This window comes from Sebastes umbrosus, chromosome 19, assembly GCF_015220745.1.
Source record: "Sebastes umbrosus isolate fSebUmb1 chromosome 19, fSebUmb1.pri, whole genome shotgun sequence".
In the NCBI taxonomy this organism is placed as follows: Eukaryota; Metazoa; Chordata; class Actinopteri; order Perciformes; family Sebastidae; genus Sebastes; species Sebastes umbrosus.
Window position 1 is genome coordinate 11,845,677 of NC_051287.1, and position 15,072 is coordinate 11,860,748.

The following is a 15,072-nucleotide window of genomic DNA, read 5'->3' on the forward strand; positions in this document are numbered from 1 at the left end:
TATTACATCATGTACGGGCAAAAGTCCCCTGAACTCCTGTTTTGAAAGAGAAATGACCCCAGAAATCACGTGACTTCCACCTGGAAGGGGGCTGATTTCTGTTGACCCCATTTGAAGTGGGTCGAATGAGTCCCAGAGGCCTTGTTTGGCGTTTGCATGGTGTTGATTTCGCAAATGTTCAACACCAGAGGGGACGCTCCCATAAGTATTGGTCACTTTAGATAGTCTTTCAAATGTGGAACTACAGCAGGGATCACATTTCAGTCAGTCACATTTACATGTGGATGACACACAGTGGCAGGTCAACATGGGAAGCATGTTAGTTCCTCTGATTACTATTAGGCTGTGTGTGTTACATTCTTTTAGTGTGAGCTTGATTTATTCAACTTAAGCCTTCTTGTTCATTCTCACTGAATGTTTTGTTTGCCTTTGTGAATGATTATTCGTTTCCTTTCTGAGTAATTACTTTGCATGACTTAAACCGAATTCTTCCATTTGCCGGATTGCCAACGAACCATTAACATCTAATTTACGGATGATAAAAACTTGCTCGCTCTTTCTTCCCATAATGCATCTTCCCTCCCTCTTTCAACACTGTTTCTGTTTGGGTTTTATCCTCTGAAATAACCTCACAAAACCTCTCCCGCTCACCCGCAGTGCAGATTAATCATTTACAGGGCTGGCAAAACATTGCATTTGTGCATGCGTACGTGCGAGTCCTCTGGACTGGGAGACGGAAGAGCACCCTCTTCTACCTCAGATGCAGTGAAGTCACCTTCAGCACGGTGGAGCTGACAAGCTGGCATGAAGATATGCCTGCTAATGACGCTTTCTCTGCGTGAGCCACCTCTGAGCCAGCTGGACTCAGAACAAGGTCACGGTTTTGGCTTTTTGTCCAAATCACAGATATATAAGTAGATTTAGGCATCACTTCAAAGATTTTGAGTGCATTACCTCACAAGACCCAATAAGATTGAACCTGACTGTTCGTTTGTTGCAATAGCAGTTAATGATTCAGAAATTTAGACAGCAACAGCACATCAGGTTGGTGCCTGGTTGAGAAATACGTAGTTATAATTGATCAATTTCAGTACAGACCAAACCAGATACATTTGATATTTAAAATGTGCATCACATGAGCCAGTCTACTGATGTAGTTCAAAGTAATGAAGATCATTGAAAATGGATTGTCAAGTTATCTTCCCCAAAATAGGAATAACTCATGTTGGAACCAAACTCCAAACATCTTTAAATGAATTAGCTAGGACTGATTGATTAAAATATTTAATCACATGATTTTCCTTAGTTAATAGCGATTAATTACATATTAATCACATATTTTTTATCCGTTCAAAATGTACCTTAAAGGGAGATTTGTCTAGTATGTAATACTCTTATCAACATGAGAATGGGTAAATCTGCTTGCTTTATGCGAATGTATTTATTACTGGCAATCAATTAACAACACAAAACAATGACAAATATTGTCCAGAAAGGTTTTTTAGTTTTATATGATGCCAGTATCTTCACTCTAGCCCACTGTAGCGGGCTAAAACTGAGCCCGCTACAACCTAAAAATTGCAAGTTGTAGTTGACAGCCCAAGAATTAACATACTTAAGAAGCATACACTCCCAGATATGACAGACTTGGAAGATTTGTTTATTTGGTAACCAACTCCACCTTAATGACATTCAAGAGTAGCATTATCATCACAGTATTGCATAACAGGATACTCTAACACAATCTGAGATATAGAGAGTATAGTCTATACTGATTTAAGAACTGAACCTTGACAAAAAAGTGACAGTTTGAGAGAAAGTACAGAATATAATAAGTAATTCAGTTAAAAGTTGTAGTGAAACAAAGAAAATGATGGCCAGCAAAGCTGTATTAAAAAGAAAATCCACACTGTTTTGATGTAACACTTTAATAGAAAATTTTTTTTAAAAGGCACATTCATAGAACAACAATGGGACCATTTTGCATGCACACAGTCCCACGAGATAAAAGCAGCATCAAAGTTACAACTATATCACAGTTTAGTGGTAAACACATTAGAATACCTGATATAACACCAGTCATACAGTATACAATATACATGTATTGCTTTCATTATTGCTGTAGTAAAAGTGAACTATGTGCATTTATTCTCATAGATTTTTGAGTATTTAAGCAGCATACGGACAGTATAATAAAGTCTTCGTTTACACCAATTAAACACTTGCATTAGGTCACCCTATTTAAAGAGTTGCAATTTGCATAATTACAGATACTGCCACAGAAAAAAAGGAAGACGTTTTATGTAATGCTTCTGTCTTTTGATGGCATTCTTTTCAGTTCCCTGAATGATCGACTTAATCACTAGCTGTTAGAGGGCAATCCTCTAAGAATAGTCCCATAGACGACTGTTTTATCCCAGTGATCATGGTGTTGGAAATTTGCAGGTCAAAGTATGTCTCGCTGTCTGGGCTAAATATAGTTAAAATTAAGTTGTAAAACCATAACAATGGTGACATGGTTGACATCTGAAAAACAAATGTATCCCAGTTTTAACCTACACAGTAGACCTCTTGATGACCCCCAAATTTACCAAATAAATGCTTACTAGGATGTATTTATGATGTGATACAGTATAAATGTGTATTAGGTGTCATTTGAATCTACTGTATCATCATGTGGGTGTTGTGACGGGCTGTACAAATAAACTTTACTTCTGTCTGGTTCAGTATCCAATACCAAAACTTGCCCCTCCCAATTTTCCTCACACCTCACCTCTTACAAACGTCCCCACCATTTGTGCACCAGCAGATCGTCTCCATAGCCCGTATCAAGTAGCCGGTTGCCACATTCCTCCCAGCGACACACCTCGCCTTTGTCCACCAACACAAACTTCCACTCCACGAGGCTCTCAGTGGGCAGGCTTACCACCACGGCCCAGTGCCCGTCCTTGGCTCTCTCTAGCGGGACGAATCCCTTCCAGTTTCCCAGCTCCTGCTGGTTCCCTGTGACAGCCACCGTCTGGTATGGCGATTGAGTGAAATAATGGATGCGGAAGGTCACATTGACATTCTGGGGCATTGGCTGCACTGCAACAAGCTTTTTATTTTCCGTGCTTTCGTCGACAAGGGAGAGAGTGCTGGTTTGTTCGACTTCAGTGGAAGGTGATATATCTGTTGTACCTATACAAGTGGTGTCTGTTACAGCAGAGCTGTATTGGCACTCTTCAGTGGGAAGCTGGTTGGTTTTTGTATGGTCTTGGGCAAAAGATGTGGCAGAATAATTCATCCAGGGAAGGGCTTGGTAGTTACTATCCATGATCCATTCATTATGGTCCATAGTTGCCTCCATAATACTGATTTCAGTCTTTTCATAGTCCTCTTCTTTCTCCTTCTCTGCTTGTGTTTCATTTTTCTTTTCAATACTTACTCCTGCCTTCTTTTTAAACTCAACAGCCTCTACGACAACTTTCACGTCTGACTGCTTTTCCAGCTCATCGCTGAAGCTAGTAACACTATGTGCAATCTGTGCCGCAAACTGATCCATCGCTCTGTGGTAACTATCCTCAATCTCATGGCCAAACATGTCCTCGTTGGCTGCAAATGATTCATAATTATCCCAAGTGCGCTGACTGTTTGGTGGCTGGGAGCGATGCGATGGGTAAGGCCTGAACTCCATACCTGCTGTATCCTCGTTAATGAAGGATATGGCTGTATCATCAGCAAAGAGGCGGTGTTGAGCCTCTGTCTGTCCCTCAGACTGTAGATCACATTCCATCACCGGAAGCACCATATTTTCAAAGATCACGTCAAACTCATCACAAGCGTCGGGGCTGACGGTCATGCTTGAAATTCCGCTCTCTTCACCAACACCAGCAGATGATTTGTTATTTTCCCACAGCTCAAATTGCTCGAAAGACGGCAAGAGAATTTGACACATGGTAGGATTACTGTCCTCAATCATGACAGGAGCAGCACCAGTGGTAACGTCAGGAATATGTTCTGCTTGGCCACTTTGTTGGTCTTGGGAGGAAGACATGTCAGGATGAGATAGTTCTTCAGACATAATAGGTGAAGTGAGGCTAGCATTATTGCAAGTAGCATCAATTGCAGAATTAACCTTTGACTCGTCAAAAGTTTCATTTTTTTCCACATGGTCAATTTGTTGGTCTTGGCACATGGATGTCAGATGAGGAAAAGATATTTCTTCAACAATTACAGACGGTATGTTTTCAACTGTATCAGGATCAGCAGCAACACTTGCTTTGTCAGACACTTCAGCCATTATAAGGGTAGTAATGTATTCACCATCACAAGCAACTATATCAGGAACAGCGGCGACAGTTGCCTTGTCAAAAGCTTCATTTCTTTTCGTTTGGGCGCTTTGTTGGTCTTTGTAGCAAGGTTCGCAAGGGTCACACACTTGGTCATTGAGTTCATCAGCCAACACATCGGTTGTGCCATTTCCATTGTTTTCAGGCTGATTTTCTGTCTCATGTAATGGCATTTCAGGGCCAAGAATGGTAAAATCGGTGTCTTCATGTGGGGATGGATCTGTTTTATCTTTTTTCTGCGGGTTTTGACAATTCAATGTCAAGTCAGCGAAATCTGCAATGCCTGAGATACCTGATAGACCGTCATCGTGGTTATCAACCTTCACGGGCGAGCTCAGGTCACAGGACAGAGCAGGGCTGAGTGCCACACTTGAGCTGTCACATTCTTCACTACAGGCAACAATGTTGTCACCAGTCAGCATTTTCTCTTTCACTTGATCAGCACCATCGTAAAGAACGCCATCGTCTTGATCACACCTAAGATCGTTTTCCTCCCTTTGTTCGATCACCACGTCTTGCTCGTCGGACTGTGGCGAGTCAAATTTGACAGCCGTAAGTTTGTTCAAGTGGTCTTCATCTAGATCTTCTTCACCAGCTAGACCACCATCTTCATCCCAATCACAATCCCGAATAAGCGCCGTCACCTTGTCCGTCACATGATCACACTGCTCCTGCTGCGTAGATGTCATGTCTGTTTCTTGTTCAGATGTTGAGGACCAGATCTTAGCTTGCTGACCAATGAGCTGGTGGTCGAAACACTCCTCCTCTGCCTCCTCACTCTCATTTTTCTTTTCCTCCTCTGGAGAGAGGGGATTACTGGCAGAGAAACTACTGTAATCAATACTATCTGGATCGTCTTCCTCAAACTCCTCGTCTTTGCCATAACAGACGCAAGGAAGGGGTACATCTTTTACATGTATGACAGGCTCTTCCGAGTTGGACTCCATGTGGTTTGTGGTTTTATCATCTTGCAGTCTGTCATCATCACTGTTTTCACTCATATGAGGGGTTTGTTCAAAGCACACCGGATTGTTCAAAGCACACTGAAAGTTGTCCTCCTCTTCTCTGGTTGTCTTGTCAGATACATCCTCGTCTGTGGTCACATCCTCTTCCTCCTGGCATTCTGCTTTTAACACCTAGAGACACATGAGTAAAAAGTTAATATCTGCAGGTCAGACGGTGGATAAAAATACATACAAGACAGACGAACTGCCTGTGGCTGATCTCCTATTCTGTGCTAGTCTGAAACAACAGAGAAAATGAGGCCTGAGGGAAATGGATATGTCGGTGAGAGAAATATTCCCTCTGGGTTGGTGCTCCAAATCCTTAAAGAAATAGTTCAGACCATAGACTGTATACAAGAAGTGGACGTAGTCACTGTGACGTCACCCATTGGCTTGTGGACTGCCGTTCTGAAGCCTCGAGTTCGGCATTTTAGCCGTCGACCAAAATGTTAATATTAACTTTCATGAACTGAAAACACACTGTGAGAAAGGGACAACGCCGTGGTAGAGACCTGTCAATCACAAGATAGCCACGCCCTAAAGCATACCCTGCTTTGTGTTCTATCTGACTCTAAATGGGACCATAATTTACTAAATAAACATCATGCTGTATTGAAGAAGACTTGAAACTACAGATTGAGACCATAAAATCATGTTTACAATGTTTACTGAGGTAATAAATCAAGTGAGAAGTAGGGTCATTTTCTCATAGACTTCTCTACAATCAGACTTCTTTTTGCAACGAGAGGAGTCGCCCCCTGCTGGCTATTAGAAATAATGCAAGTTTCAGGCACTTCAGCATTGGCTTCACTTTTCAGACCCTGGTTCAGAAAAATTGGGAAATACAGTGATTTGCTTTCTTGCCAAGAGTTAGATAAGAAGATGGATAGGATACCACTTTTATGTCTTTATGCTAAATATTAAGCTACAGCCACTGTTTAGCAGAGCTCAGCATAGCACAAAGACTGGAAAGTGGGGTTAACAGCTAGCCTGGCCTGTCTGTATCTTACATAATAACCTCACACAGAGACAAACGGCTGCTTACCTTCTCTGCCTCCTCATGCTTCTCATCATTAATCGGCTCAGGCTCCTTCAAGCAGCCATCATTAGCATGGAACTCTTCCAACACGTCCTTAACCGCGTCATCTGTTTCGCCTCGGTGGCAATCGACAGCATCCTCCAGCACCATTTCAGCCTCTGTGCAAGTATCACTTTGCAGGCTCTGATTGGCCTTTTCTGCATACGTCTCTGCCCCTTCGTAAGAGTCATCTGAAGTGGGGTCCTTGTTGTTTTGTACTCGGATGTTCCTCTTAGGAGGGGAATAACGTGGAGGTGTCTTCTCAGCAGCAGCAGCAGCACGACGGTGCCTGATTTTGAGATCACTCTGAAGCAGATCCACATCCTTGTTCACCTCTGATGAGCCTTCATCACTGACGTCTATAATAAGATATTAAAAAAAAGACATGTAATACAGTAAGAACACTTAAAATACCTTACAATTACTACACACTAATATCATTTATAACATATTGAGTTTATTTTTGTATTATTATCTAGTTTTTTTTATGTCTTTGACTTCATAACCAGAAAAGAATAGGTGACTAGAGAGTGGTTAGTGTTTATTAAATGTCTTTAAGTTTGTTCAAATTGTAATATTTGACGAGATATGTATCTTTACTAGTTTAAAAGGACAGATATTGGGGTTTTTTTTATTTGCACTTTGTCTTATCCACCTTTGTACCTTTTTAAAATGACAACACAGCAGAAGATCTAATCACAGGATGAGTAATCAATGCATTCCGCAACAGTGATTGCTGGTTGGTTGTACGTCTCCTCCATTTAAGGGGCTTATTTGACCTGTCCAAAATTATTAGTCAATTGTATCTGTTTTGTTTCTGTAGATTAATGATTAATATAGTATACAATTAGTTTAATGCTTAAAGTATCAAAGGCGAGTGTTGTTTTTCTTACATATTATATGACTTTATTATTATTATTACGGATGCATTCATGTGCAAGCAGCATTTTATTATTATAGTTAGACGAGGTTTGTGAGATTTTTTTTATCATTGTATTTAGCCTACTGTGGAGTAGTATAATCTATAACACTGCATCATATTTTATGAACTCATTAAATGTTTTGTTTGTAAAATCTTAATCTTAAAAGTAGCCTGACCAATAACTCCAACTGTCAGATACATGTAAAATTAATACTTTATTTCCCTCTTAACTGTAGTGGAAAAGAAGAAGTAGCATGGAAATAGCCTCAAGTAAAGTAAAGTACAAGTAGCTCATATTTCAGTTCAGTTCAGTTCAGTTAACTTTATTTATCCCCAAGGGGGTAATTCATTTGTAGCATTCCCAGTCCATACATCCAAACATACAACAGACAACCAATAATTAGTTAAGTCAAAGGAAACATATTAAAGACATGGGGCAGTTGGAGGGACAAGTTACAATAAGAACCATATAGATACAAATAAAAGCCCCAAAAAATAAGACACAAAATATGAGATAAACATATCTTTGTACAGGACTGGAGTTAATGTACTGTAGCCTATATTCCATCACTGCCAACATTTATTAAAAATATTTGTATTACTATATGGTCATTTCATCTAGCCTATATCCTTTAACATGTATCAGTAGGCCTAAGGTCAGCTACTCATGGTTCACAGTTAATAATGGCTTTATAGTACGTTATGAAGGCCTATTTATATCTCCTATAGAGTATCACTGTACTCAGACTAGATATTAATAACATTATATGATACCCTGTTAAATACATGGTGTCCTTATGGTATTAATTATAGTCCTATGTATTATATTTGTATGATATTTCCTCAGCACTTTAACTGTTTAATTCACTTTAACTGATGAATGAAGGCAGAGGAACCGAATCACCATCGATCACCTATCAGTTAATACTCGGTGGATCTTTTTTTACCTGTTGACTCCACCGGTGCGTCTCTCTCCTCCTCTCCGGTGCTCTCTCCGTCTCCGTCACCGTCTGCGGCTGCCTGCTCCTCCGTGGCCTTCTTCCTCCGCTTCCCCCTCACGTTCCGGTAGATGATGAATCCCACCAGCACGGACATCATTGCGATCACAGCCAGAGCCACGGCGGGACCGTGGCGGCCGATCATGCAGAAGAGTGAGGCCAGATCCATGCGTCTCTCCACGCCCACGGTGTTGCCGTTTTTCAGCGGCATTGTGTGAAAGCGCGTCTCTCTCTCTCTCTGTTGTATGTGCGTATGAAAGGCCTGTGACTGCTGCTGCTGCTGCTGCTGCTGCAGGCTTGTCTGTCAGGCTGCTGTTGCTGCTCTCTCCTCCACGTTTTTGAAGTGTAGTGACCTCTTGTTGCTGCAGAGCTGCACACGGTGCAGGTATGAGCTGCTCATTGGTTTGCTGAGTCACGTGGACTCGGCATTCATTCATAAAAAGAGAAAGGGAGCTTGTTTTTGCAGCCCTATTTCACACATCTCCACTGGGAGTATTTAGCTCCAGTGAATCCACTAATAGCCAGTCTTTAGGTAAGATATTAGGTAAGAATTAAACACTTCACAGTCATGCATTTACAATAGGCTAAGTGCTTGTACAAATGTAAGTTATTTGTTATTGCTGATCACATGTTGCACATTTTACATTCCTTTTTTACACAAAATAATTAATTTTGTTATTAATAATGTACAGCTTATTATTAATGTAGAGCTGTCATTTGTACTGGTTTACTTGTTTACATGTTATTTAAATGTGCCACCCTTCTCTGAGTCTGTGCCCTATAGCCTGGCCACCCAATCAAAAATGTTCTAGACCGACTGATAGACTATCTAGACTGATAGAAAATCTAAACATTTATGATCCTATTGAGACTTCCAATGTGCCAAATAGATTTTGTGTTGGGTTGGGGGTGTTAGGTGCAACCCATAAACAGGAGATATTCCACTATAAATGCACTTATTATGGAGGAACTATAGTCCATGTGACATGTGATATGAAGTAGCAGTAACAAATAACTTACATTTGTACAAGCATATAGCCTATTGTAAATGCAATGCAACAAGCGATACAGTTTTCCACCATATGTAGCTGTGCATAGGACAGAACAACTTCATTGACAATGGTTGAAATTGGCTCTCACGTTTTGTTGATTGCTCTCTTCCTGTGACGCTGCACTGTTTGGAAATACCTTAAAATGTGGTTGTTTTGGCCTATCTGCCAGATACTGGGATATGTCTGGGAGAGAAAAAAGGATTTAGTTTTAAAACTATGAGTGATGCATGGTTGTTAATTTATAACATACCGCGCATTAAGTCCCAGTAGTCCCAATAATGCTGAATTCCTTATTAAAAAATGTTGTGAACTTCAGCTAGGTCTCATATTTCAAACCTGAAACCTGACATGTCATTCCATGCTTCACAAATATGAAACTGGACACTTGGAAATTTGAACACTGGCTTTTTCTTGCAAGGGCATACATTTTAGAGCATCTTTTAAAATGTGAAGGCTGTTTGATAGTCTGATTACATATCAAAGCAAGCCTGTAAGGTTGGGGACTGTGGAGAAACCCAATATCGATAACTTGTTTTGATCTTTCCCTTTCCTCTAGCATTTTTAAAAATTTGAATAACCGAATGCTTTTGGATCAATATATTCCAGTAAACATGGTAAAAAAAAAATGCAGGCTTAAGACATTGATTTGAGTAAGATGATATTATTATTGATTAAAAAACATGACGTTATACATGTACCGGTGTCAGTAATCCTCTTGGATTTATCAAAATATTATTAATGTTAATACATGTTCAGAAAAGTAAAATAAGATAAAATCTGTAGTCTCCTGTAGGTCTAGTCTCGTCAAGGTGAGATGTGTCATGGAGATAATGTTGTGAGCACAGAGGAGTGATCCAATGACGTTAGCTGAGTAACAGCTCCACCCAGTGGAGAGCTGTGGTGATGACAGGAAAGATCCTGAAGACTCTGGACCTTCTCCAGTTGATATTTGAAATTTCTTTACACATTTATTTAAAAAAAAAGATAATTTCACAACATCTGTAAACATCTTTTTTTTTTTAAATTTTGTAAATTAAAAATATGATAAAAAACAGTTATTTTTTTTACTATTCTAATAATGAAAGTGATATTTTTATTATTCTAAAGCCCTCTCCTACTGTTACTGAGTCATTGGAATTAGTTTACCAGGTGAAAAACTAAACTAGAAATTCTACAATAATATAAATATTAGGATTGACTTAATATCAGAGAACGGGGACTTTAGGAAGGTCAACTGGCAATATTTCATACCAGCTGTTTTTTCCTACACTTCATATGTTGATATAATGACTGAACAGAAATAATTTCCCCATGGTTTAACACATTTCATCTGTATTTTATACAGTGTTAGACTGATTCCAGCCACAAGAGGTCAAGGTTCACAGGTCTAATTTACTAATGTCTCTTTGACAGGCAGCACTCAGCTTGTCAAAGTCTAAGTCGGTCTTTCATTTCTAGCAGTTTAATGTGAATGTGATCTGGATACTGAGCAATACAACAGAATTAGACGCTTAACAAGGAGCACCAAGCCTTGTCACCCTCAGTATTTATCACGGTCATCACTGGGAATGCTTGTACAACCACTTGAAAACTTGTGCACTCCTGACCTCTTGTGGCTGAAACTTGTAGAACACACTTTCAATTAGCTGCTTTGCTCCTACCATGTCTTTCACTGGTAGACAGTAGTCAAATGTACAATTTTACTTGAAGACTTGAGGAGGGAAAAGTCTGAAAAAGAGTTTCCACTTCATCTTCAGATTGTTCTTAGTGGCTAAAATACATTGTTTTTCTAACTTGTTTTTGTCATAACCTTCTCAGACTTTTACTTGTGTATGTTATTTAAATTTTGCTTTAATCTTGACGTTGTCAGATTATTTTCTATTATAAAAATAATGATGGTAGCCCTCCTGCTGTGTTATCAAAGACAAGCAGTAGTTTTAGTCTCTAACTTCTGGCCAGCTGTTGACACGCTGGAATTATTGCAGTCATACAAACGTATAAATTCAAAGCAAAATAAAGATTTATAGAGTTAAAAGCAGTTAAGACACAGGTGAACACACAAAAACACATCAGTGCAAATAGAATTGACATATTGATTTGCAAATGACATGATGGAAATTTTGAATGACTGCAATTCCATCAAAGAAAAGAGATTATGTTTCACCTTTTTTTACACAAACACACAGTTTTCATTAAGTATCCTAACATGACTGATTTAACCCCCACAAATATTGTGCAAAATGCCTCTAATATACATCTCTAATCTTCATTCAGGGTTCCCACGGTCATGAAATTCCTGGAAAAGTTAGTTAGTTAGTTATTAAAACTGAGTCGGAACCTTGTTCATTTAATCTGTGACATTTATTCAATTTAGCACGAAACTGAGTCAGAAAGTAAACTCTCCAACTAACAGTAATGATCCAGTGATGAGAGAGTGGTGACATGAGCAACACCCAGTGGACAGCTGTGGCAATGAAAGTTCCTGAAGACCCTGGATCTCTTCCAGTGAGAATATAAAAGCTGGGAACAGTCCCACTGCAGAGACAGGACAACTGTGTTTCATCAGTCCATTCATGGACTTCTACTGGCCTGTGCGATCCTTTCCAAACCAGTGTGTCCGTACAACCGGGACCTCCAAGGCTTTTCCACAGAGGAGCTGTCTGTCAGGCAGGTGGGCAGGAAGCTGAGAGTCAGTGGGAAGACAGAGAAGAAGCAGGAGGAGGAGAAAGGCTTCTACTCTTACAAACGCCAGGAGTTCAAACAGATCTAATGAGATTTCATGTTATACTGTATTAAGGCCAGTAAACGATCACTGTCATGGGAACCTATTAAGGGTCTTCTCTTTTAGCAGGTATGATTTTTAAACCAAGCAAAAACTTAGTTTATTATGGAGGACGGAACTTGCCAAAATAAAAATAAATAAATAGCTCGATAAATAAATAAATATGCCGTTAAAGGTAGCAAAAACATTATTAAAAATAAATGTAGTCAATTGATAAAATGTGACATAAATTTATATTTATGTTTTTTAGTTATTTACATTTGTATTAATTCCCTTATTTATTCATATATTTTTATGATTTTTTTAAATACACTGTATTCATTTTTGCATTTATTTTTATTTATTTATTTTTTGCATATATTTTTTTATGTTTTTTATGCTGGTGGCACAAAATGTAGCAGATCTGCCATGCTTATTTTTTTTTTGTTTTTAGATGGAATGCAATAAATTAATTAAAAAAATAAATACATAAATAAAAATAAATTCCTAAATAAATAAATTTAAAAATTCATAAAAATAAATACATAAATAAGTCAAAATCATCAATTCGTTAATGACTACATTTATTTTAATAATATTTTTGCTACTTTTAATGTCTTTTTTTATCAAGTCATGTATTTATTTATTCATTTATTTTTCATTTTGTTAGGTTCCGTCCTCCATGGTTTATGTATGGTTCAACTCAACACTCCTGGGACCCCAATCTCTCATCACCAAGTAAAAGAAAACCCAATATTAGCTGACATTGTACAATGAATCAACATTAATGACCTCTCCCACCCTTTTTTCTTTCCCTACGTTGTTTACAAGTGAATGCCAGCTATTGCCACGGGTGCTTGGTCTCTCCCTGGCTCCCGTCTGGCTGTCAGGGCTTTTCTTTCCCAAGAATAGACGGATTGTCCCGTAAACGTGGCAGCGCTGGGGCGGAGGAGGGAAACTACTTTGGGGACTCACTCAGCTTTTGTTTTATTTGTGGAAAGTGCTGACAGATTGCTTATTCACTGGATCTTTAAATATCAGAAGTTGCCCTTCTGTTCTCCTCATCGCTCCATGTCTCCCAGTGCTTTCATCTCCTTTATATCACCTCCTCTCTTCTTGTCTTCACCTCCTTCATGCCAGTGCCACTTCCATCCCATCAAGTCTCCTACTTTCTTCTCCTCTCCATCCTCTCCCCTCCCTCTGTGACAGTGAGGTTGGGCGTTGCCGTGACACCCCCTTTACTCACCATCCCTTGCTTTCATCTCCTCACTTCTCTTGCAAGATGCTGAGTGCCGGCAACACATGGGAACATTTACTGACTGTTTTATTTCCTCTTTCCTCCGGGCCCATTTTCCTTCCATCCCATCCCCCCAATCCTCCTATCATCTTTCTCCTCTTTTCCTAAAAATCTTTCTCTTCACCTCCCTCCCTCCACATTTGTTACCCTCCTAACCCTTCCACTCATTTCCCCGTCGTCTCAGACACTTTAATTGACTCTTAATCAACAGGGTGTGTTTGAAGCAGACGGCTTTTATTGCCATTACAACAGCCCATGAGTCAGTCTGGCGTGTGTGTGTGTGGCTGTCTGCGTCTGTTTATGTTAAAAGTGCCGAGTGCAAATGCAGTACGGTGCCTTATTGAATGTGATATCAAAAAGTGTGCATTAACTACAATTAAGCATGTGTTTTCTGCGACCAAAAAGTGACGCCAAGGGATCTGACAAAGCATCAATATATGACGAGTTGAGATGAGAACATGTTGACTATTTTTGTGCCTCCATCTAACAAAACCTTAACCATTGCACTGGCAGTTGATCATATTTTAATATAAAATAGGTCAAGTGAAAATTGTGGTACCACTGTATGAGGCCTGTACCTTAGACCGTGTCCAGATTGTATCTAGATATGATTTAACCTGATGACATTTACACCTGGTGTTACTATGTGTCTCAAGAGTCCAGATTGAGATCCGATCGCTCTGTCTGAAAGGGCTGAGAGGAAGCATCCGGAGGCTGCACTACGCACGGGCTTGCAGAGGAGAGTGTGGTGAGGTGCCTAATGCACGGACACATCAGCCTCAAAACGCAACCGTTTAGGAGGAGAGGGCCTGCAAACGTGACTTTGAGGTACGTCTACACTCACACACACACAGAGGGATGAGGAGAGGAGACGCTGAGCACAAACAGAGCGGTGGCGGTGATCTCTCTGGTCACGGCGGTACAGTGACCAAAAATGGTACTCGGGACAGCTTAGCATTAGCCCACGTAGTTGTTGTATGTGGATTGAAAAAGCATTTGCGTTTATACTTGTGTTCATTGTGGTTACAATGCGTCCCTGACCAGGAGCTGGTTTAGCCGATCGAATCACAAATCCTCAATGCGTCTTGGGTGCATTTACACCCGTAATTTCATGTGGTCAATAACTATACGATTACAATCCAATCACCCAAAATGCATTTTAATGCCAGGTGTAAAGGGGGTCTTAGTAACACTGGCATGCAACAGCACAACACCAATTTCATCTATTTGATTTGCGTACATAGACATAAATTTCCTTTTTTTTTTCGTGACGCTAAGCAACAACGTATTTTTTGTGCGTTTTCCTCAGATGTCCAGCAATGTGTCAATTTCCGCGCCAGTCTTTTCAAAATAAAAGTTCTTAGTTAGGTTTAGGAATAGATTGACTTGGTTAGGTTTAGGCAACAAAACTACTTAGTTAGGTTTAGGAAAAGATCACGGTTTGGGTAACAATAACTGTAAATGAAGTGCTTTAAATCAAGTACGGAAGTTACGTGACAAATAAATCAACTTTGATTTGTGGTTTCACACGGGACACCAACAGCGGTGTCCGGGGTGAAAGTCCGGTGTTTTCTGACCCACCCATCCACGACGACTTCCTCCCTGCACGGCGTTCACTGCTCTCTATAC

The 15,072-nt window shown here is 39.8% G+C and overlaps 2 protein-coding genes across 2 annotated transcripts in view; one reads left to right on the forward strand and one right to left on the reverse strand.

The window, feature by feature from the left end:
* Positions 1 to 15,072, forward strand: part of lpar1 (lysophosphatidic acid receptor 1) — an 84,611-nt gene that overhangs the window by 1,648 nt on the left and 67,891 nt on the right. The window contains exon 3 of the mRNA XM_037752433.1: positions 14,100 to 14,271. Coding sequence (XP_037608361.1) covers positions 14,204 to 14,271 — 68 coding nt within the window. The 5' untranslated portion in view covers positions 14,100 to 14,203. The remainder of the gene's footprint in view (positions 1 to 14,099; positions 14,272 to 15,072) is intronic.
* stbd1 (starch binding domain 1) lies at positions 1,640 to 8,922 on the reverse strand. Its single transcript, XM_037752431.1, has 3 exons — positions 8,283 to 8,922; positions 6,381 to 6,772; positions 1,640 to 5,467 (listed from the first exon to the last, which is right to left on the reverse strand). The coding sequence occupies exons 1-3, from the start codon at positions 8,542 to 8,544 to the stop codon at positions 2,777 to 2,779; spliced, it is 3,345 nt and encodes a 1,114-aa protein (XP_037608359.1). The 5' UTR covers positions 8,545 to 8,922; the 3' UTR covers positions 1,640 to 2,776.